Source organism: Gopherus evgoodei, chromosome 9, assembly GCF_007399415.2.
Source record: "Gopherus evgoodei ecotype Sinaloan lineage chromosome 9, rGopEvg1_v1.p, whole genome shotgun sequence".
Lineage (NCBI taxonomy): Eukaryota > Metazoa > Chordata > Testudines > Testudinidae > Gopherus > Gopherus evgoodei.
In genome coordinates, this window is record NC_044330.1 from 4,457,743 (window position 1) to 4,484,867 (window position 27,125).

Sequence of the window (27,125 nt, forward strand, 5' to 3'; positions counted from 1 at the left end):
ACAGCTGTCTAGTTAGGCACAATGGGCACAGGTGACCCACTGCCTGGCAAACCGCCTGCCCGCTACAGTGACAGGAGAGGGAGACGGGAAGCACAGCACGTGCATCTGACGGCTCAATTTCATGGATGGAAAAAAGCAAGAAGCGTCTCTCTGAAACACGAAGAAGAGCCGGGGGCTGGGGAGGGGGCGGTGTTGCAAGCTACTTGCTGCCTTTTTTGTGTGGAGGACAGCGTATGTGTTTGGTTATGGGGAGCGTGTCTCCCCATTACCTCTTCACAGGCCAGCCCCTAACTGACACAGTCTGCCCACAGGTGCGTGGGAATGTCACTGCTGTCTGCTGCTGGCTGGAACGTCAGGCCTGCTCATGATTGTGGTCATATCATCCTCTAGCAGCTGCAGCCTACAGAGGGAACAGGAACCTGAACGTTACTACAGTGAACAGAGATTCCTCTGCGGCCCAGGTATGACTGGGACCAAGCCTGAGGCCGCTGTTTTGTTATGTAGCCACTATCCACACTACCTGCCACGGATGTGTTCCTAGGAGTGCCACTTTGTGGTGCTTCTCTAATTAATGATGGGCCGGATTGGAGAGTGGATCAGGTGGGCAAAAGCACCAGCTCTAGGTGTCACTTCCTCTAACATTCCTTTGGGATGAAGAGTATCTGAGAGATACTGATTGCCCTCCCCTGGGCGCATGCCTAAACATATACACCGAAACAAGTCAAAATGCAGAACACAGTCCATGCAGTACGGAACTAAGAAGCAACAAAACAGCCCCCCCCTTACCAGTTGTAGGGTGCAGGAAAGAGGTGAGGAGTGGTTGGATGCATGGAGGGTAATGCAGACAGCTGGCTGGTGAGACTGCAGTAATATCGCAGAGGGATGCAGGAAAGCGAAAGCGTCTGGATGGGAGCGCACAGCTGAATCTGGGGTCATAGGGCTAAGAGAAGAGACCCATTAATCACCACCACCATGGCTTGGGCATAAGAAACATTTGGAGCTAAATTGTCACATCTCAACAGCCCCCTCCCTCCCGTAGATCCCCTGGAGAGGCAGATTAGCATTGTATATTGCTAAGGCTGTTGCAAGCATCACAAGGCATTTTGGGGAAGGTTTAAAGGTTTGAGTATGGAATGGAAGATTCTTTTGCAGGCTGCAGAGGCCAGAGCGGGAAGAAAGGAGGAAGAAAGCAGAGAACAGGTTAACTAGACACTCCATCTTGCTCAGTCAGAAGATAAGGCACTGACTCCAGCCCAAGGCTGCAGCTCACAGCCAACGCTTGATTGCCTGCCAAGAAAGACAGGGGCCTGGAATCCACCACTAGCCGTGAGAAAGGAAGATGCAGCTGAACAGACCTGCAGAGGCGGCCCATAACGAGCGAGACAAGCAAAGGCCACACAGAGAAAAACAAAGAGGACAACAAAGTCTAGCCAGTGTGTTTTGGGAAAGTTGAGGAAACCACAGAAAGTTAGTTTGACTGGAACAAAGAGCATCAGGAGCAGAGCTCCCTGAACGAAACACTCCCAAGAGAACCCAGGACTTGAAACTCTCCTGAGAGCTGGAGCACCTCGAAGATCACAGCGGACCCCAGACGACCTGGGCTCAGGACAAGAACTCCCATCCTTCTCCCCCCCTTCTTCTTACGTTACACGCAGCCAGCCTCGGGTAGTGCGGGTGTGAGTATGAAAATGGGTTAGGGCTTGGGGCACTAACACTTTCTTCCTTCCTCTGAGTGACGTAGGGGGGAACCCCCCCCCCAGCAATCTCCTCAGTTATTTTATTAATAAAGCTTTAAAACTTAGACAGTTGGTGTGTTTCGTCATCTCCTCCCCAAAGGATCCTGCAGCCTCAGCCTGCTCACCTGACGCCTCAGGCAGACTGGTAACAGAACGCTGTCACAAAATTAAAGGGAGAGCGAGACAATGCAACAGAGAAAGCGACAGCACGGCAGTTCAGCCTAGTCTACAAACCTCCGTGCTTGGAGGAAATTGGTGTAAGAGGAGTATCACTCAGCCTCAGAAATGGAAGGGTGTGACCCCCTTTTGCAATCCTGGCAGCAGTGGGCAGAAAGGAGAGGGATAACACCCCCACATCTTCTGTGGGGGCTGAAGAGATCCAGTGCCATGTCAGAAATAAAAAGCCAGTGGCTGATATTGGATAGCCCCCGAAAATATACTGCAGGCTACAGAATTGTGATCATGAACCAAACTCCAAAGGCTAAGCTGGCTCTCAAAGGGCTCCAAACTACAGCAGCTCAACAGACTTCACATGACAAAGTCCCAGGTCATTAGAAAGGCAAGGTAGGTGAGCTCAGATCTTGTATTGGACCAGTTTCTGTTGGTGAGAGAGACAAGCTTTCAAGTTTACATCCAGCTTCTGGTCTGGAAAAGGTACCCAGAGTGTCATAACAAAGGTGAAAGAGATTGTTTAGCACAGTGGCTCTCAACCTTTCCAGATAACTGAACCCCTTTCAGGAGCCTGATGTGTCTTCTGTATCCTTCCCCTCCTGCCCCTGCCCCCAGGTATCACCTCACCTCAAAATGACTTGATTACAAAATCTGACATAAAAATACAAGTGTCCCAGCACACTGTTACTGAAAAACTGCGGACTTCCTTATTTTTACCACATAATTATAAAATAAATCAATTGCAATATAAATATCGTACTTACATTTCAGCGTATAGTGTATAGAGCAGTATAAACAAGTCATTGTCTGTATGAAATTTTAGTTTGCTCTGACTTCGCTAGTGATTTTTATGGAGCCTGTTGTAAAACTAGGCAAATCTCTAGATGAGTTGATGTACCCCACAGAAGACTCTCCATACCCCAGGGGTACATGTGTACCCCGGGTTGAGAAGCACTGGATGATCTAGACCATCCCTGACAGGTGTTTGTCCAACCTGCTCTTAAAAATCTCCAATGATGGAGATTCCACAACCTCTCTAGGCAATTTATTCCAGTGCTTAATAATCCTGACAGTTAGGAAGTTTTTCCTAATGTCCAACCTAAACCGCCCTTGCTTCAATTTAAGCCCATTGCTTCTTGTCCTGTCTTCAGAGGTTAAGAAGAACAATTCTTCTCCTTCCCTCACAGGTCATATTTTCTAGACCTTGAATCATTTTTGTTGCTCTTCTCTGGACTTTCTCCAATTTGTCCACATCTTTCCTGAAATGTGGTACCCAGAACTGAACACAATATTCCAGTTGAGGCCTAAACAGAAGAGCAGAAGAATTACTTCTCGTGTCTTGCTTACAACACACCTGCTAATACATCCCAGAATGATGTTTGCTTTTTTTGCAACAGTGTTGCACTGTTGACTCATATTTAGCTGTGACCACTATGACCCCAGATCCCTTTCCACAGTGCTCTTCCCTAGGCAGTCATTTCCCATTGTGTATGTGTGCAACTGATTGTTCCTTCCTAAGTGGAGTACTTTGCATTTGTCCTTATTGAATTTCATCATATTTACTTCAGACCATTTCTCCAGTTTGTCCAGATCATTTTGGATTTTAATCATAGAATATCAGGGTTGGAAGGGACCTCAGGAGGTCATCTAGTCCAATCCCCTGCTGAAAGCAGGTCCAATCCCCAACTAAATCACTCCAGCCAAGGCTTTGTCAAGCCTGACCTTAAAAACCTCTAAGGATGGAGATTCCATCACTTCCCTAGGTAACCCATTCCAGTGCTTCACCACCCTCATAGTGAAATAGTGTTTCCTAATATCCAACCTAAACCTCCCCCATTGCAACTTGAGACCATTACTCCTTGTTCTGTCATCTGCCACCACTGAGAACAGTCTAGATCCATCCTCTTTAGAACCCCCCTTCAGGTAGTTGAAAGCAGCTATCAAATCCCCCCTCATTCTTTTCTTCTGAAGACTAAACAACCTGAGTTCCCTCAGCCTCTCCTCATAAGTCATGTGTTCCAAACCCCTAATCATTTTTGTTGCCCTCCGCTGGACTCTTTCAAATTTTTACACATCTTTCTTGTAGTGTGGGGCCCAAAACTGTACACAGGACTCCAGATGAGACCTCACCAATGTCGAATAGAGGGGAATGATCACTCACCTCAATCTGCTGGCAATGCCCCTACTTATACAGCCTCAAATGCCGTTAGCCTTCTTGGCAACAAGGGCACACTATCGACTCATATCCAGCGTCTCGTCCACTGTAACCCCTAAGTCCTTTTCTGCAGAACTGCTGCTTAGCCAGTCAGTCCCCAGCCTGTAGCAGTGCATGGGATTCTTCCGTCCTAAGTGCTGGACTCTGCATTGGCCTTGTTGAACCTGATCAGATTTCTTTTGGCCCAATCCTTCAATTGATCTAGGTGACTCTGGACCCTACTCCTACCCTCCAGCAGATCTACCTCTCCCCCCAGCTTACTGTCATCTGCGAACTTGCTGAGAGTGTAATTCATCCCATCATCCACATCCTTAATGAAGATGTTGAACAAAATAGACCCCAGGACCAACCCTTGGGGCACTCCACTTGAAACCGGCTGCCAGCTAGACATGGAGCCATTGATTACTACCCGTTGAGCCCGACGATCTGGCCAGCTATCCTCAATCTATCTTCAAAAGCACTTGCAGCCCCTCCCAGCTTGGTATCATCTGCAAACTTTATAACTTTCATCATAGGACAAAAAATGGGGGAGGGAAGGTTAGGATTGTTGAAATGAGCCATAAATCCAGTGTCTCTGTTCAGCCCATGATTTTTAGTGTCTAGCAATGTTATGAATTTAAGCCCCTAGACTTGTCTTTTGAAGGAGTTGTGTGGGTTTCCTTTGAGGATGAGGACCGATATGTCACATATGGAGTGATCTGTTGAACAAAGTATTCCCTCTGGGTGACATGATGTTTTTGTCTTTTATAATTATCCTTTGTGAGTTCATTCAAGAGCATAGGGTTGTCTTGGTTCACCCACGTCGTCATTAGTGGGGCATTTAGTGCACTGGGCGAGGTACAGGGGCATGACAACAGTGCGAAGTCCAGGGGTCATTGGACAAATCCTTCAATGGTCTGATTTAGGGCTTAAACAGATTCAGCTAGAAAAAAAAATGTTTTCGGTTCTTGGTGTTGGCTTTTTTCTGAAATGTAAGGCACATTTTTCAAAAGAGCCTAAGTGACTTAGGAACCCAAATCTCATTTTCAAAAGTGATGGGCATTTAGGAGCCTATATCTCATTGAAGGGCAGCAGGTCTTAGGTTCCAAAGTGCCCAAGTGACTTTTGAAAATGGGACTTGGACTCTTGAAATTTTTACCCAGAGTCTCATCTTGGACAGCTGGAAACAAAATCTAGAAAGAACACGTGCTTGGTTTTGAACGTGCTAAGGCCCCAACCCTGCAAACCCTTATGCAAGATCAGGTCCCATGCTTGTAAAGTGCCTTTGACCCATCAGGATAAACTGCCCTGTAGAAATTCAGGTGATTAAACATAAAACTAGGGATGGAATTTCCACAGCCACCTAAAAGATTCATACATTCAAAGGCCAGAAGGGACCATCCAGTCAGACCTCGTGCACAATACAGGACATCCCCGAAATATTCCTACTGCAGATACTTTAGAAAAACATCCACTCTTGATTTAAACATTGCTAGTGATGGAGGATCCACCACGACCTTTGGGAAATTGCTCTAGTGGTACCCAGTTGCCACTCACTTTAATGCATGCTGGGAATCCATTTGCAGTAGGCAGCTTTCAGCGCCAGCATGCAGAAATTGAGACACCGAGGGCTGGGATATTTTGGCCTGTCTTTAGAAGGAATGATGTAGGGTGCCTTTAAATCTCGCACACCCACCAGCCCCAGCACTGCTGAAGTAGCTTAAAAGAAACTCCCTGACACATCTTCACAATGAACAACAAAATACTGTACCTGGACTACAGCAGCTGCCCCTCCCAGCAGCCTCATCATACAGGATGAGTCAGCCTGTCTTCTGACATCCTCCCTGACCGAGCCCGGCTTCACACAGAGAAGAGCAACTCATATCACAGCCGGTCTGTGCGAACCCTCCCGGGGAGGGCTGGAGCTTTTAAAAACATAGCAAATATACACAAGCTCCTGGAGAGGCCAAAGCAAACAGCAGCCCTGCTCAATGGGTTCCCTAACTCCTGACAGCTGAGCACAGGCAGACTTGACTAGCTACTTGCCAGTTAGGTCACAGGACCACAGCATGGCATCATGAGTGCAAGTAAGCGTGCCCTTAACCACTGATTGCCAAGCAATCTGCTGCATTTGCCATGTACATATTCAGCCACAGCAATATTTACCCAGTCATTAAAAGGCCATTTCACCATCGTTACCAATACACCAGAGGTTTTAGAGTATGGAACGTTGCCCCAGGGCTGCTACCTACCTGTCCGTCTCCGCTACTGAGATGCAGATTCTTGGGCTGGTTCATTTTGTCCTATAACCTTTTTTTTTTTTTTTGCCCAGAGTGTGAGGAGGGAGGGAGGGACAGGAGAAAAGAGGGAGGATGGTCCTGTGCTGAAGGGACTCAGGAATGCAAGTCCTGGCTCCGACCCAGAATTCCCATGTAACCGCCCTATGCAACCTGACTGTGTCTCAGTTCCTGGTCTGTAAAATGGGGATAAATACTGTTCCTTGTCAGCCACTCTTTGTCATGTCTATTTAGTCAGGAAGCTCTTTGGAGGAGAGACCAACACATACTGTGTGTCTGTGGAGCACTCAGCACAACAGGGCTCTGATCCTGGTTTGGGGCCCCTAGGTTTTCTCGTACTAAAAATAATAGACGACCAGCACATTCACCTGGTAACTAATGGGGGGAAGGAGACGGGTGGCAGGAGGGTGAGAGAGCTTTTGTCAAGTTCTCCAGGCATTTGGGGCAAGTGAAAGGTGCTGACAACCGGGAGACTGGCATCATCTAGCGGCAGATCAGTGCAGCCCCAACAGCTGCTCTTTCCCTCCATCCGCCCCATTGTCCTATCCGCCTGCCGTGACGCTGTTCTAAAGGGACCGCTCCAGATGGCTGGTTCCAATCCAGCCCTCGCCAGCGGGGAGCAAAATTCACTGCTGCCTGGTGGAGCGGCGGAGCTCAGCCTCGTTTCCAGTCATGACAGCAGGTGTGTTACAATAATCCTCACGCCACCTCCTCTCCCGCACTGAAGTGGTGTTTCAAGGATGTTACACATCGTGCAGCAGGTGGGAGCCAGTGAATAAATTGTCCTACGGTCCACAGCCTGTCAAGGGCGTGAGCCACTCCAATGTCCCTCAGGGAGATGCCAAGCTGGCCTCTGGCTGGTGTCTGTGGGCGTGACTCCCTTGAGTTCCCTGGAGCTGAATCCATTCACACCCATTGAGGGTTGAATATGATGTCTTTTTTGCTCATTTCCCGGTGGCAGTCATAGCGGACTTCTAGAAAGCACCAGGAGGCGACACCACCAGTCTTGGGAAATAGTTTGTGTCTCAGCAGGAGACGCTGTGATGTCTGGTGCTGTTCTGGAGCCCACTGTCAAATCCACTTGTGTAATCCTGGCCCTACCAGCCTCTTTCTCTGTACTTTCGACATGGCTCAACTATGTCAGGAGCCACATGAAATGCTGTTCTCATCTCGGCTAAACCCAGGGTAGCACCCGCAAAGACCCTTAATTGCAGAACATATCCACTCCCGGGCTTGAATGACATGTCATCTGTGAGACTGAGGAGTTGGCATTTGTCCACTGCTGGGATCCTTTTAACTAGAAATAAACACAGCAGAGGAGGCAATTTCCAAGTTTCAGCAAAGAGAAGAGCTCTGGCATCAACCTTTTCCTTTTCCTTAAAAGAAACTGCTCACAGAGACGTTCGAAGCAAGATTGGCAATGATTTGGTTTCCCAGTCCCTGCACTAGCTTTTAGAAAATGACAATAGAGGTGCAGATGACCCCAGAATTAACAGTTACATTTACATTGTCTTTTCTTTGGTCTAATGGTGATGACGATGACACCACCACCACCTACCTCTTACCTAGCACTTTTCATCAGCAGATCTCAAAGCACTTGACCCACTTCACAAATGGGCAAACTGAAGCACAAAACAGGTCCCAGGTGCCCAACGTCACCCAGCAAGCCCATGACTGTGCCAGGAACTGAATGCAGGTCTCCTGAGTCCCAGTCCAGTGCTCTATACACTCTTGCCAATATAACAAATAATACTTACACAGCACTTACCGTCAACATGATTTACAAAACACTAACAAAGGGATCATCGATATTAAGAAACTCTACACAGCTCTTTATAGCGCTACACCGGGGGCATAGGTCCACTTTGTTCTGTGCCTGGAATTTCTCTCCCTACAGTTTCCCTTTCAACAGGAAGTCATGCTACTAGCTGATGTATCTATGCAATCATTTCTAAAAGCAGAACCCAGAGAGCTTAACCAAGTGTCACTGCGTGACACCCCTTCTCTTCCATTGTTGCATTATTTCTGTCAGCCCATAACAAAGCCACCACCTCAGCCAGTGCCCCATACATCATGACTACTCACTCAGACAAAAGCCAGAAGCTCTGAGCAGTTTCCCCCGAATTCTTGATCACGTGGATTTTTAGATCTTCTATGGCTTGGTCAAATGCTCCTGGCTAGAAAGGGAGAACATCAGAAAAGAACAGTAAGATAAACGTGACAGAAAGAAATTACAGCTCAAACACATGTGCTCCTCTTATTCTAATCCAAGTCACTGGAGCAACGCTAAATGCATACAGGTGTCTCCTTCAAAGAAAAGTATCATAAGCCTCAGAACTATGCGATCTATTTGGAACATGGTTTTTATTTGGAAATGATTCAGTCATCTGCCCTCTGTCTGCCTTCCAGGAGCTGGGGGTTCATCTTCGGGAAGGGGCGGAGTGATAGATGGGCCTGGGATGGAACTGGGGTTGAGCATGCCTCTGGCAACTCATAAAGACGGCATCTATGGGTCTGATGCAACTGAGTTTGCCAGGGCTCTGAACCACCAGCCCCAGAGGCGCCGGGGCTCTGAACTGCCAGGCCCAGAAGCGCTGGGGCTCTGAACTGCCAGGCCCAGAAGCGCTGGGGCTCTGAACTGCCAGGTCCAGAGGCGCTGGGGCTCTGAACCGCCAGGCCCAGAGGTGCCAGGGCTCTGAACCGCCAGGCCCAGAGGTGCCGGGGCTCTGAACTGCCAGGCCCAGAGGTGCCAGGGCTCTGAACTGCCAAGCCCAGAGGTGCCGGGGCTCAGCCCTGCCAAGCTCTGGCACATATTAAGCACTGGCCTTAGTACCAGGGACGCTTAGACTATCTGCATTCTAGGGAGGCTTAGAGCATCAGCATTATTCTGAAATAAAGGCCGACTCAAGATGGCAGCATGAAAAGCCAACTCGCTCTGTGAGCCACCCTGATTTCTGACCAGGGAGATGTTCCCACAGGGAGCACCGTGCCTGCTTCAGACCAATAAGGGGAGCGGAGGGGGTAGGTAGCATGCAGGGAAGCTTGGTGTCGATACGAGCCAAACCAGTGTCATACAGGCAACTGCGTCTCAGAACACAATGAGGTGCCCAGAGCCTGCTTATTAGAATCCTGCTGCCTACAATAGACTGCAAGTTATAAAAAGGCAACAGAGAATCGTTAATTAAATAGTAAATGATCAAATGGTTTTAGCTCCTTTCATCTGCATATAATTTACATTCTTAAGTTTAAATTTAGAGAGGATTTTTCCCCTCCCCTTCAGGTTTTCGGGTATGATAGCTCGTGGATAGCAATCTGAAGGGAGCTTATAAATACATAGTCAGTGGAGATGGAGTATTGTTCCTTTTGTAAGACACTGCTTTGGATCAGCGGTCTCCGCCGCCAAAACAACGGTTCTGCTCACAGCATACCTCAAGTTATTAGCCCTGAGTGCTACTCTTCCATCCAGGATGACTCTCTATTAAATAGGTATAAGAATTAAGGGCTCAATTAAGCCCAGTGGGAGCTTAAAGCGCTCAGCACTTCCAGGAGCTGCTTAGGATCAGGGGCTAAGAGCAAATGCGCTAAACAGTGGGTCAGAGATGGCCAAGGAAATATATTCCGCAGTGTACGCGCACTCGGACTTTGTGTCTACTAACATTAAGGAAAGGGCTTGTCAGTTGCTTTAGTTGGTGCCACCTGCATCAGTGAATGATTATTTTCCGATGTTTCCGCTGAGCCCTAGTGGGTTCCTAGACTGAAGGGTGATTGGCCCTCCATAAATATAATAAATTCGATGGAGGCCTTCTCTCCTTTGAGAATTTACTCCCTTTTCAGCCCATCGGTGGCTAGCTTCACCAATGCAAATCTCAAGTGTAGCAAAGCAAAGCCATAATTTGCACTGATGTAGGTTACTCAGGGTTCAGACACGGGACTACCTACCTTGGTACAAATTGTGGGTTTGTCTGCAAGGAGTTCTAGCCACTGACTGATAGAACTGAGGCAAAGTCCCACGTTAGACAAGGACTTTGACTGGATAAAGCCCTCTCACAAGCTATTACTTCTCAGTTATCCTGGGGATGTCACATGGTTGGTTACATCAAATTGCATTCCAGACCAGGGCTTCCGAGAGCGGGTTCGCGCCCCAGTGAAAAAAATTTTTTCGGGCCCCCCAGCAAGGGCGGACTGGCTAAACAGGGCTGACAAATCCGGGGAAGCCAGGCCCCAGGCCCCCTTCCGGACCACCAGGCCCTGGTAATTTATACCAGCTTCCCCCTGACTCTCGTCGGCCCTGTTCCAGACTATACTCTCCAAACATTGAGGAAGTTCTGGTGTGAGCTATACCCCATGCCCATGTGCAGGGAAGATGCTGAGCACAGCTTATGGTGTCTGGGAGTTCTAGGTGGAAATCACGCATGCCCAGAGGAGACTAGACTCACATGCAGGTCTTTTCCCAATGAACCTAAATCATAGGGGGTCTGACTCGACACCTAGCCACATATAGGTAGATCACTCCAGATCTTCTTGGCAATTCGGGGACTGAATATCCAGGAGGAGAACCCAGGAGCCAAGCCATTCCATGGGAAGTCCATTAACTAAGGGACACAAACAGGGATGGGGTTTGCTTACCCTTGTAACAAAGAATTTCCTCATGGCATGCTGGTTGGTGTAAGAATTTGCGGAGGGAGTAGACTCAGAAGTCACAAATGGGGACTCCTTGCCTCCACTTGGGTTGGACTCTGGAGCTTTTCTATAGCCAGCTTTTCTTTCGCCCGTCTCTTCCATTTGCTCCACCATCTGGAACTCTTGGTTGTGCTCTCTGTTAGACATTTCAGCTGCCTAAAAATCAAGCAAGACAGAACAACCAGAACGTCTGATCAAATCCTTTGTATTACTGCTCAATGAAATTCAATCCACTTTGCATGCCAACTGGGCAAAACAAAATGAATGCTTAAACCCTCTATGCTTTTCCATATCTATGGCCTTCAAAATATCATTCTGTTGCATTAGTAAATGGCCTTAACATGATAACATCACCTTACTTGTTTGTAGCAGAATTCATCCAAAGATCTCAAAGTGCTCTGTAAATATGAGGTAGATCTCATAACCCTCCCTTTGAGGAGAGTATGAGTTATCTCTATTTCAAACACAGAAAGATGACGTAGGACACCCAGGAACGTTGTGGAAAAGCTGAGAACAGAAGCTCGGTTAGCCTGATGAACCCGAAGCCCATATGAGAAGTTCTGCAAAAACAAAATCACCGGTCTCTCCCACCACACAAAAATCAGTGTTGTGTTGTATCTATTTATTTACTTAGGTCCTTTTCTGATGACAACATACAGGACTTCCCAATCATCCTCCTTTCTAGAGAGCATGTTCCGGGGGCAGCATTTGCAGGGGAATAAATGAGGAAGGCAGGCTACATTCAGCAGTCAGTGTCCAGCAAATGGCATAGCTGCATGAAAGCCAACCTCAGGCATAGAAAAGGCAAGCAGCAATTTGCACCAGTTGGTAGCAATTAACATACAATATGTGGAAAATCACAGGACAAGCACTCAGATTTCGTTCCCATTTATTTCTGTGGTATCTCCTGCAGTCCTTAGCATGGACACTTGTTTACCCCAATGATTCACTGAAGGGGCATCGTTTCAAGCACTTGTCAGACCTATAACCCAGGGTCTTGGGCTCCTCTGCACCTTCCTCTGATCAGAGGATCGGAATGCAGTCACTGCATCCTGCCCTGGGCAATGCCAAACTTGTTCTGTGTTCATTTCACTTAGCAGGTGTGTGACTAGGAACAGGAGACCCTTGTGGGACCTTTTAGGGTTGGGTTGCCAAACAAAGTGAAGTTTGCAAACTTGTTTTTCCTGCTTCTAAACCAAATGCTCCTCCCAAAGGCAAGTCAATTTAAGAAGAAAAATCTTTCTTCCTACAGGGAGGACTCAGATATGTATGAAGGACAGAACACCACACAGGAAGGCTAGATGAGCAAGAATGGGTGCCCTGTCTATGCTTAGAGAGTATGTTAATTTTTTCCATTAGCATCATCTCTTTTCTCTGTTTTTTTCCCTGCATTTCACTGTTATCATTTTTTATTCTGCTCACTTATTCATCCACTTTGCATGCTGATCTCAGCCATCCAACTCCTGTTTCTGTCTCCCCTAGCGGAACACAAATCTAACAGCAGAGATAGTTGGGGAGGTTTCAACAAAATGGAGTTTTTGTTGGAAAATACTGATTCTTCAAAACAAAAGAGAGAGAGAGAGTGAGAGTACACCTCCACACCTGAGCACTCACCTCAGAGGTGGGACATCTGGGCTCAGGTGCCTACAGTGTCTGATTTTCTTGGGGTGGGTGTGATTTCTCTCTCTGGTGTTTGTTAAAAAGCTTTGACCGGCCTCATCCAGAATGGGAAAAATGTCCAGAAAACCTCAACAATTTTTCCTGAGACAGAAAAACTATTTCCCACCAACCCTCCCTGTCAGCATTTGAGTTCAAAGCCATGTTTCAGCCTGTTCAAAATTAGGCAAAACAAATTGGCCGAGTCTCGATCGAGGACTGTATTGTGCTTTGCAAAACACAGAGTTGACACGGCTCGGTCCCCTGGTGGAGCTTGCCAGCTGAATGGGACAGAGATAGAAAGAGTTAAAGGATGAGGGCAGGAGCAAATAAAGTGATAGAGCTGATGGGGGTAGGACCCTAAATAAAACTTCTGTGCGTGGTTAGTTTATTACTGGATAGAAGGCTGGTAACTATGGGTGGTGGCTCATGGCATCTCTGCCTGTGAAGTTTACTCCTGGAGTACACGGTAAACGTCACCCAGTGCTGACAACAGGGGTTAGCAAGGGGTCCTGAATGGGGTTCAACTGCAAAAAGATGATTGGGGCAGTGACTGCATTACGGTGTGTAAGTGCCATCCTGGGGAGAGAATGGCAAGTACTAACGGGCTCTTCAATCTAACAGAGAAAGGCAGAAAACCAACCGGTGGCTGGACGCTGACACCAGACAAATGCAATCTAGAATTTAGGCTAGGCATTTGTAAGAGTGAGGGTGGTTAGCCACTGGAACAAACGTCTAAGAGATGTGGTGGATTCTCCATCTATTGATGGCTTCAGCTCAAGCCTGGCCGGCCTTGCTGGAAGAGATGCTTTAGTCAAACCCAAGTGTGCGGTATACATCACCTCCGTACCAGCATGGAACGGTTAAGGAGCAGCATGGGGCCAGGATGACCCTGCCTCTCTGCACTTGCAAATCTGGAGAAAGCATTAATAGGAGACCTGGGCAACCCTGGGGAGGGACCAGACTGTTGAGTCTCCCAGTGGATTCTAACACAGACAGTGACACTCCCAGGGCACTCTGGAATCAGAGGGGCCCATATCCTGGAGGAAGCTGCTGACAGGTTTTTCTTTTCCTTTCTTTGGTTGAGCCCCATTTGCTAACTGTGGGCAGCTTTGTGGTTTTGCCTGGGACCCTGAGAGGGGACGTGGCTCCAGAGGCCTCAGCCAGAAGGTTGAGCGCCAGCCCACTGGAAAGACGCCCCATAACACCTGCTAAGATGGGGGATAATTGGACTCATGGATGAGCTCCATGTGTGGCTCCTAGAGGGGGTGCTCTATCATTGACAGATTCGTGACCCCAAGTTCTGGGATAATTCGGGTGAGAGGTCAGAGTAGAAGATCTGATGGTGCCTCTGAGCTTAACCTCTGCAACTCTCTGTGCAGCCTGGGTGCAGACACTAAGCTTACACCCCAGATTCTGAACTTGGCTGGTCCTTGGCATTGCATTTGCAATGAGCTTGTGCTCAGCTGCGCCCAGGGATGATGCGCACTCTCAACAACTGGCCATCTCCGAGTTACCGATCAGGCTGCAGTGCAGACCCCAGGCAAAAGAAGAGCTCGCTTGCTTTTTACGCCATCAAGAGGAAACGCGGAAAACAAGCTACCTTTTCAGTGCATCATAACTGATGCTAAAAACTTCCCTCAAGTAGCCTGATTCTTTACTGGGATGCAGTCCTACTGCTCTGGTGCTGGGAGGAAGCTATAAAGCCAATGGCTCTACCCAACTAGGGTTATCTTGGTTTGGTGGAATCCCTCGGTGAGGGAAAGCTAATGAAGCCAGCAGCTGCACCACTCTCTTAGTGGCACTGGGTGTGGGGCCATGGCCAGGGGGAAAGGAGCGTGTCCGGAGCACCGTTCGAATCCCCAGCTGCCATTCCCACCCCAAACTGTTCTACACTCCACTGGCGGCTGAGCTGTCTCTGCTGGCTGTAGGACTGGGAAGCTCATTTGCAGAGTTCCCCCTCCCAGATATCTCATTTTTATTCCAGTACGAGGTAGGGCCAAGAGGCCCCAGCTGAGATCAGACCCCTATTCTTCTGGGTGCGACGCCACCTCCCCCTCACACTGTAAGACACTCCTGGCCTTGAACAGCTGACAGTTTAAGCAGACAAGCTAGACAAAAGATCCGGAAAAGGAAGCCCCAGCCAGCACATGGGTGCATCTGAGAACCTGGGCTTTCCTTACAGAACGTCGCAGGGTTTACCAGGAAGTGTAGAGTCTGTTGGATTTGCTAAAAGACCGGCAGAGCCACAGTACATCTGGGATGTGATGCCTCCCAGAAAGATGGCGTGTGCCCAATGGAAGCCCTCAGCTCTAGGCCCCCAGCCTATAGGAAAGTATCAGAATTTGTAAAAGTTGTGTGCTTTGAACCTGCACTAGGGATATATGCATCAGCTCAAGCCACAAGAGACTTCCTCTGAAGTTAGGGCAAAGACACGATATTATTACCCCTGCTTTCCTGCTGGCTATATAGTGACCAATGAGGCGGATACATCTTCTCCAATAACTCCTTTGCAATCTACATGGTTTGCTTTGGTTCATTTCAAACCAAAGGAGGCTCAGCCATTGTCCTCTCTTTACACACAACTTCAGGGAACTTCTAACCTTGAAATTAAGTTAAAGTCCTTTGAAGGTTTGCTAATTAACCTGAGGTTGACATTAATCACTTCCTTTCAGCATTTCTGGGTATCTGAACAAATAGACTTCTTTGGCATATTTCAGTTGCCTGGCCTTTTGCATTGTGAAAGATCTAAGCAACATCTTTCCGAGACAGCTCTTTGCATTTAAATTATGGACTCCCTTACTGGTAAGGTCATTCCCACCCAGCATTGCTGAATTGTGTAAAGGAGGCGTAAGGCTCAGGGAAGACCTACCACATAGCATGAATCAAATGAAGACATGAAAGAGCTGATGGCGTGACAGGTTTCTCAGAGCATGTGACAGCTACCTCCGTGCAATGTGCGTGAGCTAAAATTGCTCTGAGAACCACCAGCTACATTCCACTCTCACTCAGCCGCATGATGGGATTAATCCCGAGTAAAGCGACCACTGCCATGACAACCTGTAACGGGCCTTGGGCGCAGAAGCCACCCCAGTGCTGTGTGGGTCAGCTCTGATCCATGCGGAGTTAGCCATGAGCCTGAGCCCAGAATGGGAGCCTAACCCCGGTGGCGGAGGTTGGAATTCACACAAGGGCTGAGATAGAGAAGGTGCTACCCCAGGCTAACACAGCCAGCTACACCGAGATCAGGCTGGTAACAGCAAGTCCAGTGGCTGAGTTATTATTGCTAAAAGCAGCCAAGTCAGCAGGCCGTAAAGTGGCCATATAGCAAACTCAGTTTCACCAAGGCAGGAGGGAGGGGGTTTTGGGTGCCACAGAAAGGGCAACTTGACCCCGTGTCCTTCCTGATAAGAATGGTGTTGTTGCTGATACATGCATCTTAGAAGAGCAGGATGTGCCCTCAGGAATGAATCTAACAGGGTCTCAAGACTGCAAACTCTGGGAAAAACCCACACCTGGTCAGGGCCGGCGCTTCCATTTAGGCGACCTAGGCAGTCACCTAGGGCGCCAGGATTTGGGAGGGCAGCATTTTGCCACCCTCAGCGGCAATTTGGTAGCGGGGGTCCTTCCGCACTCTGGGTCGTCGGCGGAATTCTGCAGTGGGTCCTTCACTCGCTCCAGGACCTGCTGCTGAAGTGCCCCAAAGATCGGGAGTGCTGTAGGATCCCCCCTGCCACAGAATTGCTGCCAACGACCGGGAGCACGGAAGGACCCCCACCTAGGGTGCCAAAAACCCTGGCACCGCTCCTGCACCTGGTTAATCAATAATCAGAAGGAAGCCTCTTGCTTGACCATTGGAACTGCTTGCTTAACAAGTTTTCTTTAAGGGACATGCCATTCTAATACTAATGTATAAATAAAGGGGAAAAGTTTGAGGTAGTGGGACTCTTCAGGATGGGGTTCTCCCTCTGGATGCATCTTGTGTTCCCCACCGGCAGACGGGCTGCCGCTGTGCCATTCGAGAACTCAGCTTCAGTAATTACACTGGTCTACAATTTTTGAGAAGTCGTCTGCTTCAGAGATAAAATGTGATATTTATTATGTATTTTGATGTGCTGAATTCAAATGTGACAATTAAAACAACTGATGGCTACTGTTTCTAAGATATTTAAGTTTTTACATTTTATCTATATGTATATTGTGTAGATAGTAGAGTTTTAATCATAAATTGTAAACCTAGGTCTTTTCATGTGTTTATGGTTGCTTTACATGATAATAGTTCACCTGTCCTGTTTATGTAACACTTTAAAAATCAGCAAAAGGGTTATATAAATAAAATTTATTATGAAACAAAAGGCAGAAAACTATTATGTACATAGTTTTGTCCTATTCAGCGTCTACTCGGCGCTTCTTGGCTTGTCTCTTGTATTCATTAAATGGAGCATCTCTTGTCACTGTCCAGCAATAGTCTGCAAGCACTGATGGGCTCCATTTGCCCTGATAGCCTGCCAGGAGATTCCACTGCTGTAGTCTGGAGCCCAACAGCTCTGCCTTACTCTTGGGTAGTTCCAAATCCCTGACAAGTTAGTTCACCTTGTGTTATGAGGTGTGGTTCAGAGGAGGAGGATGGGAGAAAATGTGGGTCCTGTGACATTGATGGTTCAGGACGAGAAGTTTCATCCTCTTCCTCTTCCTCGTCTGACTCAAGTGAGAATGATTCTGGTGCATCAGGAACCGGCAGGCCTTCTCCGTTGGGTACTGGGCGTATAGCTGATGGAATGTTTGGATAATGCACAGTCCACTTTTTCTTCTTTGACACACCTTTCCCAACTGGAGGCACCATGCAGAAGTAACAATTGCTGGTATGATCTGTTGGCTGTCTCCAAATCATTGGCACTGCAAAAGGCATAGATTTCCTTTTCCTGTTCAACCACTGGCGAAGATTTGTTGCACAAGTGTTGCAGCATATGTGTGGGGCCCACCTCTTGTCCTGAACTCCAATTTTGCAGCCTTTATTTACTGAACCATAATGGTTATACTGCGCTTTTGGGATGCAAAAGTCACTTAACCACAAACATAGCAGAAGTTATCTGCACTGTTCACACAAGTACAAGGCATCTCTGCTCACTTTGGCTAAACAGAAATGTGTCCCTTTGCAAAATCAAACACTGAAAAAGAAGAGAGCACGCGGACACTGTATGATTTCTAGAGCTGATATAGGGCAATTTGTTCAGCAGAGTGATGTAAGCTTCGTTATGATTGCATCATCCATGACTTCTAGGAATAACATGATGCAATTCATATCATGTATGACGCAACACCAGCTTCAGATTGCATCATTCATTGTTTTGCCTAAAAAGCAAGTACTGTCCAAACCCAGTCATAGATTTATTCATAGATCCAGTCAAAGATGTATTTTAGTCATTTCTGGTTTAAATTGAGATCCCTTCCCTTTATAACTCATTTATCCTCCGCCATTCCCAAGTCAAGGGTCATATATACTGACCCAATAGCATATCTTGAAAACTAGAGCCAATCAACAATTTTAAGCATCATTTTCGTTCTCAGTGACCAAGAGTTAGTAAAGTTGGACTACATTTATTTCAGAAGCATTTTGGCTGTAGAGCAGTGTTATCGAGGGTTGGGGGTGTTTTACTAACCTGTTGCGGATGTGTGTGAGCACTTGAGACTAAGTAAAGTTTAGCTTTAAGTGCAAGCACTCTTGTGTTGTCCTGTTTGTGCCAGCCATCTATCGGTCGGCCGGCCATGTCTCCCCTGATTTATTTCCTGACATTACCTCACATAGAGTAAATGTTACCAAGAGCTTTGGGTTGAAAGAACCAGGGGTAACAGTGTCATCTGTCACAAACTCACTGATCACTTCTGCAGACCCGCCACTAGAGGGGAAGAAAGACCCACCATCTCCTAGTGCACATTACAGTGGCAGCATGCCGTGCTGATATTTAGTATTATTACTTGGATTATTGTAGTGCCAAAGAGTCCATTGTGCCTGGTGTTGTATAAACACAGAAGAAAGAGACAGTCTTTGACCCAAGGAGTGTAAGACCAGCAGTGCTGGAACAATTTGTACAGTGGAGGTGCTGAGAGTCACTGAACCAAACTGAAAACCCTGTCTATGATGGAAACCACTTCAAGCTAGAGGGTGCAGCAGCCCCTCCAGCACCCCTCGTTCCAACACTGCTGTGTAAGACAACAGATGGAGACAGCCAGACCGATGGGGGAGCACCAGGAAACAATGAGACAGTAGTGATCAACCGATGAGCAGTGATCTAAGCACACAAACAGCCTGCTATCAAGTTTTTTTGTAGGCATCACAGCAAAGGTGTGTTTTCAGGTGGGAGCTTCAAGGATGTTTACAGGGAGCTTGTCATAAACAGATAAGTAAGAGTTAATAGAACAGAAGTACTTCATATCTCTTTTGCCTGTAAAGAGTTAACAAGATCAGTGAGCCGGGCTGTCGCCTGACCAGAGGACCAATCGGGACAGGATACTTTCAAATCTTGAGGGAGGGAAGTTTTTGTGCATGCTGTTAGTTTTTGGTTGTTGTTCTCTCTGGGTTCTGAGAGTGACCAGACGTGCAACCAGGTTTCTTTCCAATCTCCCTGATACAGGTTCTTATAGATTCAAAATAGTAAGTACTAGATGATAAGGTGAGTTAGGCTTATGTTTGTTTTCTTTATTTGCAAATGTGTATTTGGCTGGAAGGAGTTCAAATTGGTATTTTGCTGAAAGGATCTTAATTTGTACTTGTATACTTAGGCTGGGAGGGTGTTCCCAGTGTCTATAGCTGAAAGACCCTGTACCTATTCCATTTTAAATTTACAAAGATAATTTTTACTGTTTTTTCTTTCTTTAATTGAAAGCTTTTCTTGTTTAAGAACCTGATTGTTTTTTCATTCTGGTGAGACCCCAGGGGACTGGGTCTGGATCCACCAGGGAATTGGTGGGGAGAAAGGAGGGAAGGGGGAGAGAAAGGTTAATTTTCTCTCTGTGTTAGGATTGCTTTCTCTCTCAGGGAGAGTCTGGGAGGGGGAGAGAGAAGGAGGGGGGAAGGTGGATTTTCCTCTCTGTTTTAAGATTCAAGGAGTTTGAATCACAGTGATCTTCCAGGGTAACCCAGGGAGGGGAAGCCTGGGAGAGGCAACAGTGCAGGAAAGGGTTTACTTTCCTTGTGTTAAGATCCAGAGGGACTGGGTCTTGGGGGTCCCCGGGCAAGGTTTTGGGGGGACCAGAGTGTACCAGGCACTGGAATTCCTGGTTGGTGGCAGCGCTACAGGTTCTAAGCTGGTAATTGAGCTTAGAGGAATTCATGCTGGTACTCCATCTTCGGGACGCTAAGGTTCAGAGTGGGGAATTGTACCATGACAGAGCTCCTCCCAGTTATGAGGGGCAGCATAGGGGAAAGGACAAAGATGCTTGTTTGACAATTTAACACATGGGCAATGGCGCCTGGAATCCCAGGAACTGGGAACGGCCTAGTGTGCTGGCAGCAATGCATTCACACCGTAACCTACCTATGGCTTTTGTTCCAGGGAGACAGGTCAAAAGACCAACCCCTGCATTAGTTCACAGCTTTCAGGTGTAAAGCACCATAGTTCAATGCAGTGAGTGGAAGGACAGTGTACACAAATATAGAGACTTTGTCCTCTTCACTAGCACTCACATGATGCTTTTCATCAAGTGACTCCAGAGCCCTTTTTGTAGACTGATAAAGAACTGAAATGCCCCTGTGAGGCAGGCAAGTTATTGTCATGCCCCATTTTGCAGTTGGGGAAACTGAGGCAGGGCACAGCTTTGGCTCACCCAAGTCAAGTGACAGAGCCAGGAAGAGAAACCCAGGCCCTTGCCCTAAACCCCAGACAACAGTCCTTCCCAGAGGCTACTGAGCCAAATCACTGGTTGAAGAGGAGGGAAGCTGCCGCCTGCTCAGAGGAATGTAGAGATCTGGAGTAAACGGTCAAAGAGACTTGCGATCTGGACACCTGGGTTCTATTGGTTCTGCCAGTAACTCACTGCATGGCCTGATAGAACAACGTGTGCATAGTGCTTTGGGATCCTCAGATGGAAGGTGTCACAAGAAGTAACAATGACACCTCGCTGGTCTACTGTGCTTTTCTCAAAGTGTTAGTGGACCTGATCACCCGTGGGACAATCAGCCACACCCAGTTCAGTCTATAGCCCTGCCCGCAGGGCTCTGTTTATTCTTCAGTGCAAATAAAAAAAAAGGGGAATGTGTAACAACAGCAAAGAAATAACCCTGTTCCCAGACTTGATGGTGGGCCTCTCTGGCTGAATGGCTCGAGCTTCCTCAGCCCGGGGTGTGCTTCTGCTGCAGCCAGGGGACAGTGCACACCCAGTCCTCTCCTGGTCCCAGGCTCCCTCATGGAGCTGGGGCTCTTCTTCACCATCCCTACCTGGGAATCCTCACTGGACCAGAAAGGGGCTGGCTGTTCCCTGTTGCCCCTGGCCCTTACAGGGGCCAATGCCCTCATATACAGCTTCACAATGGCACGGCAGGCAAGTATCAATATGTGATGAGATCAAAGCCACCATATTGATTGTCCTAGCATAGACCTCTCACTCCCCTTCCCCAACCTGATGTCAGAGACCAGGTTTTATTCTTAGCACAGCTCTGAGGTTCCAGCTCCGGCCCCGGAGCATCGTGCAGCACACACCCTGGTTTTGCCCTGCAATGTTTCTTCCTGCAGCACCCTCCCCCCCCCCTACCCCACTCTGTATGCTCAAGGAGTTCACCTTCAATAAACAAGCCTCACAAAGGGAGCCAGCGTTGGCGTGGCTGACTGCAAGGAGGGTTTGCCGCAATGTCAGGCTCACCTCTTCCGCCTGTGGCTGCCTCCGCATGCTGGGAAGTAGTCCAGCTCCCAAAGAGGGGCACCTCAGGATCCTGAGAGTGGAAAAGAATGTCACCCCCATTAGCTAATGCGAAAAGGTACCGGATGTTCCAGAGCGTGGCAATCTAGCATCACCTCCTTGAAAGACGGGGTTCATGGAGGCGATCACTGTGGGGATACAGAGTGGAACAGCAGATAAAGCAGGAGTGGGTTTTGGCCACTTTCAAATAGAATGCTATTACTTCGTAAGGGACTGTGGTATTCAGCGTTCTGTCTAGACATGCTCCAGTTCAGTCCCAAGCTGTTGGGCCTGATGCAGGAGTAAGTCAGGCGCGATTGATCGGAATGGTTCTTCTGTTCTTCAAAAGTGATGAATCTTCCATACCCTGGGAAGACTTGGAGAAACCAATGAGTAAAAGGTCCGCCTGAGACACAGATTAGCAGGAGCTGGGCAAACACAATCAAGTGAGGTCACAGACTGCTGGGGCGCTGAGCCACTGTCAAGAAGATGCATGACAGAGAGCAGGATCACTGCAGTTGATGAGCCATGGGTGGAGAGAGCATGCGTGCTCGACAACCAGGAATCCTGTGCTCCCCAGCAGCTCAGAACAGGGCACTTAGCAGCTGGCAGTTCCAAGCAGCGGACTAACAGAATGTGATTCCTGGACTTATCCATCAATTCCTTCTGAGCCAGTAGCACCACCAGGATGGTCCTGCTCAGCTGTGGAGTTAGTGAGCGGGGCAAAGAGGAGAGAGCATTAGCCTCGGAGCTCTTAAAGCTGGAGCCCTAACAGAGCTTTATATAAGAGCAGCCATTCTGGGTCAGACCAAAAGTCCATCTAACCCAGTGTCCTGTCTGCCGACAGTGGCCAATGCCAGGTGTCCCAGAGGGAATGAACAGAAGAGGGAATCACCAAGTGATCCATCCCATCGCCCAGCTTCTGGCAAACAGAGGCTAGGGACACCATCCCTGCCTGTCCTGGCTAATAGCCATTGATGGACTTATCCTCCATGAACTTACCTAGTTCTTTTTTTAACCCTGTTATAGTCTTGGCCTTCATAACATACTCTAGCATGGAGTTCCATGGGTTGACTGTGTGTTATGTGAAAAAAATACTTCCTTTTGTTTGTTTTCAACAAAAGTTTTCTAAAGAAAGCTTGACCCGGGAGGATGGTAGTATTAGCATGAAACCTTACATGGGAAAAGAAAGTACATACAAGAGAACAACATTCCACCTGTGTGCAGAACTGATTGGATTTAATCATCCCGGCACAGTGCTATGGGTTATTATATCTGACCCACAGCAGGGACGCTCACGTCATCACCAATATTTTCTAATGCTTCAAGGTGATGGAGACAGTCCGAAATACCTCTGTCAGTCCTAGTGCAAATGTCTGCAGATAAGCACAGCCATCATCTCCATAGCCCCAGTTATCTTATCCCAAGAAGAGGAGGCACTAAAATAAGAACCGTGCTCTGGAGAGCAGAATGTGCCCGATTGCAAAGACCAGATGCACCATTCAGGTCTTCCAGCTTCTTCGTCGATTAGTTCACCAGCAAGATGGGAATCAACTCTATGTAAACTCCCCGAAGCAGTTAAGAGCTCAGAGGTGCTGCTGCCTGACAATGCCCATCCAGCATGGGTATCAAACTGCACCCACAATGTGCCCTATAAAGTCATATTGAAGCTGGCACTGCCTATAAGCCAACCTCATACATAAGCAGCCCCTGCTTATTTCAATTAAGTCCTTAAAGCCCAGTGACCCATCTCTAAACTGTCTTTTTTTATGACTAAAAGGCCCAGAGGGCTACCAAAAACCTACAGCCCCGCCAACGAAGTCCAGTTGTTGTACAGTACTTGATGCTGGGAGCCCGACAAGGCATGACCAGCTTGGAGGGGAATCACAGGTCTGCTACAAAAGTGGTCTTGCAACTGAGGCATACATTTATTGGCTGACATACGAGTAGATACACCAGCTCAGTGGTTCTCCAGCCACGTTCTTTGGACTATCAGTGATCTGTGCAGCCCTGCCTGGAAGTCTGCAGAGTGAACCCAGATATGAAGATGGCTCCACTTTGGCTGCCTCCTCATCTGACTGGATACATCCTGCAGCCAACAGGAAGCTCCACTTTGCTGCAGCCAGCAGGGCTCTGTTCCAAGGGCGCATTTACCATGTGGCTTCTGCTGGCTGGGAGATGTGGAGTTGGTCCAGCGGCACTTGCATCTCAGTGGCTGCTCATTTGAACAGCCACCAGGTGGCAGCGCATAGACAGGGACCAGGGAGCAGCAGAGAGCTACATAAAAATCTCCCAGATTTGGCCACAAGAAAGTAATTGGTAGCCCAAAAAGTCACCAGGAATTTTTGTCACCAAGGCTTTTCAAAAGTAGAACTACTGGAGAAAAATTACCAAGATTGGCAACACCAGGTGCAGACTGACAGAACTGGAGAAGCACTGGGACATACAACACAAATTTCCACCTAGTGGCTGTTGTTGGCCATTGCAGATTTGTAATTCATTTTGCATTCAGAAAGTTTGAAATGGGGGAGTAGGGGAGTCAGCATGTGTGCATGCAAACATGCGCTGGAACTGCATCATTTGCATGTGCCACTGATTAGCTCAGCATCACTAATTTACAGTTAAACCCACAGACAACCCTCCTCCTGCCGCTCAGAGACTCCATCTGACATGGCTTCAACTAGTGGCCCACACACATCGGGGAGGAGGACATTGCCCATTCAAGCGCATCAAGATCCAGACCTCAATGCTGGGCACTTCAATGAGAACATGAATTGTCAGGCAGAGAGCACTTGGGAATGAGGTGCATTCTCAGTCCTGAATGTGTGTGCTGAGAAGGGAAGATTCAGGTCAGCTTAAATTGATGTGATAGCTCAGTGCTGTTCACTCAGGAACAACTTATCCCCAGGGTTCTAGGGAGTACGACAGAGGGTGACAATCCCACAGGACCACCTGCTTCTCTCTTTGCTGCATAGTATGATCGCTTGGAAGTTCATGGCAGCAGATGAGATAGAACTCAAATTCTCCTGCTCTAAAAGCACAAAGCCCTCACCACCTGAGCGAAAAGAGAATCGTTAGAGGCAGTGTCTGGTGTAGGGCCTAGGACACACAATTAAAGAGTTCTAATACCATCCAGTAGAATGTGGTGATACAAATACACACCAGCCAGTTCATTTCAGTACAATGAAGAGGATAAAATAACCTGTCAAAACAATTTATCCAGCAGGGAATAATGACCCAGTATTTTATCATCGTCACGTAGTAACTTCACACACCCAACCTTCTCCATATAAGAGTGTGAATGAAGGAGGTTTTGGGTTACAGAAATACATGGAACAAGGTTCATCAGTTTCAGTTCCCCGGGGGATCATTTTGCCTGGAACGTCTCTAAAATACAGAAGGTCTTCCAGAGGCAGCAGGACTTAGACATAGCTACCAAATCCAGCTCTGCTCCCCCATCTGAGGCCTGGAATCAGGCAGTCGACTTTTGAGGCATCTCTGAAACTCAGCACAAGCCTGGAAACCTGCCAGTTGGATGAGATTTGTGGTGAAAGAATCTCATGGCACTGTCCCAGCATATTGTACTAAATCAGGGGCCTTCAGCACAAAGATCAGTATGATGAAGAACTAGTCTGAAACCACCACACCTCATTTCACATGAGCCACGGACCTGCTTTTAAATCAGGCTTTCCTGGGCCTGAGAATGGCAGTGTGGACTGCAGTGGTGTTCAGAAGGCTGATATTAAAGCAGTAACCTGGAGGACCTGAATTCAACTTCTGGCTCTGCCGCAAACTTCCCTTGTAACCTTGGGTACACCATTTCCCCTCTCTGTGCCTCATTTCTCCACCCGTGTTTCCTTACCTCACAAGGTGTTGGGAGGATAAACGTATCAATGATGGAGAGGGCAGATATGTCCCTAGATAGAAGGGGTATAGTGTTTGTAAATCCAAGCACTCCTCAAGAAAAGGAGATTTTTCAGACAAAAGCTCGTGTCTAAAGAAAGAACTCCACGCAGATCACTACCAGCCTCTCTCTGCTGAATAGCCTGAGCAAGGCTTTGACGGCAGCACAGACTCTCGGAAGAGCAAAGGGTCAGGCAAGCAGCACAAACAAGCATTTGTGGCAGAAAGAAAAAAAAGATGAAAACGTGTGCAGAAGGTTCTGAAGGAAGAAGTCCTCTCTCTCCCCCCAGCCCCTTAGCGCCTGTTCTTTCCCTCACCTGATTTCTTTAGTTAAGTCCCTTCAAATACCTTGTCTCCTTGGCATTTGAGGAACTGGGTTCTTCCTCCTTAACTGAAATGCTGCCTACAGGCCTTGCTTGTGAATCTCACCCAGTCTGACAAAGTGGTTTGTCTAGTTTAGAACAAGGCTAAGGCTAGAATGGTGTCATGGTTTTTTCAGGAATAAAGTGACTGTCCCTGTAAGGTGCAGCAGAGGAAAGGTTAACCAGAAAGGCCCTGCAACAATAAAGATGGCTTTCCCAGTCACACAGTAGCTGTGGCATCGAAGGCAAAGACTTCCTGGGTTTCCAGCTGTCATATACACCCTGCTCCCACTTCTCCTACCTCTAGACCTCTGCTGCTGGAAGCTCCCAGCACAGAGAACTCCACAGTGGGGGCTTACCTGTCTCAGGTGAGCTGCTGCAGGAATCTTGCTCCCTCTCTGCCAGCCAGTCAGGGAAGGATTCAGATCGGATTTCAGGTAGACTGACCAGGAAGTTCAGCTGCTGCTGACTGAGAGGAACCGGGTTGGTGCTATTAGGCACCCCAAAGCCAGTGAAGGGCGTTTGTCCTTCTCTCACTCTGCCTTTAGGGCTCTGGGGATTTGTCAGCTCGCACAGCTGCTAAGTGAAAACGTTTTCTAAATGGACAGGGTAGGACTTGGGTGCAGCTGATTTCCCTCTGTTTGCCTTAGAAGGAGTGGCCGCTTTGTGACTGCTGCACACACCCAGCCCGTAGCAGAGGAGATACTGGGACTACTGGACATGTGTCCCATGGCTCAGAGTCAGTATATGCTAGTCACCCTGCCCTTTGCTCAGGCCACAGAAGGTAAGAGTTTGTTACAGCCCCAGCTACCCAGCCTGGCTCTTTAGTCCCCGCAGCAAAGAGAGACTCATGGTTTTAGTTCTAGAGGCTGACATTACAGCAGACAGGACGGGGACAGCACACTTCCTGGGATCGGCAGCCATCACAAACTCCCCAGGTAACATTTGCCACAGCACTTAAGTGCCATTTCCAACAGTGGCTTTAGGCACATGGGCACCTAACTCTCATTGAAAGTCAATGGGGCTCAGGGGGTAACAATTTCAAAAAGTGCCTAAGTCCCTTCTGAAAATGGGCCCTAGGCTCATTATGTCACTTCTACACACGTTACCCTTCCTCGGGCATTTTCCACTGCGGTATTTTACGGTGCATTTTGAACAGGCACAGGACTGAAAGGAAACCCTGGATCCAAACACCCCCAAAGTGTAAGGGGATTTGGAATCCAGCCAGAGGGCT

At 47.9% G+C, this 27,125-nt stretch overlaps 1 protein-coding gene across 1 annotated transcript in view; it reads right to left on the reverse strand.

The window, feature by feature from the left end:
• The window catches only part of TPRG1 (tumor protein p63 regulated 1), an 80,410-nt gene extending 53,941 nt beyond the window's left edge, over window positions 1-26,469 (reverse strand). Inside the window, exons 1-3 of the mRNA XM_030575289.1 lie at window positions 26,251-26,469; window positions 11,025-11,234; window positions 8,484-8,575 (exon numbers count right to left, since the gene is read on the reverse strand). Coding sequence (XP_030431149.1) covers window positions 8,484-8,575; window positions 11,025-11,225 — 293 coding nt within the window. The 5' untranslated portion in view covers window positions 11,226-11,234; window positions 26,251-26,469. The remainder of the gene's footprint in view (window positions 1-8,483; window positions 8,576-11,024; window positions 11,235-26,250) is intronic.
• Between the last annotated feature and the right edge of the window lie 656 nt (window positions 26,470-27,125).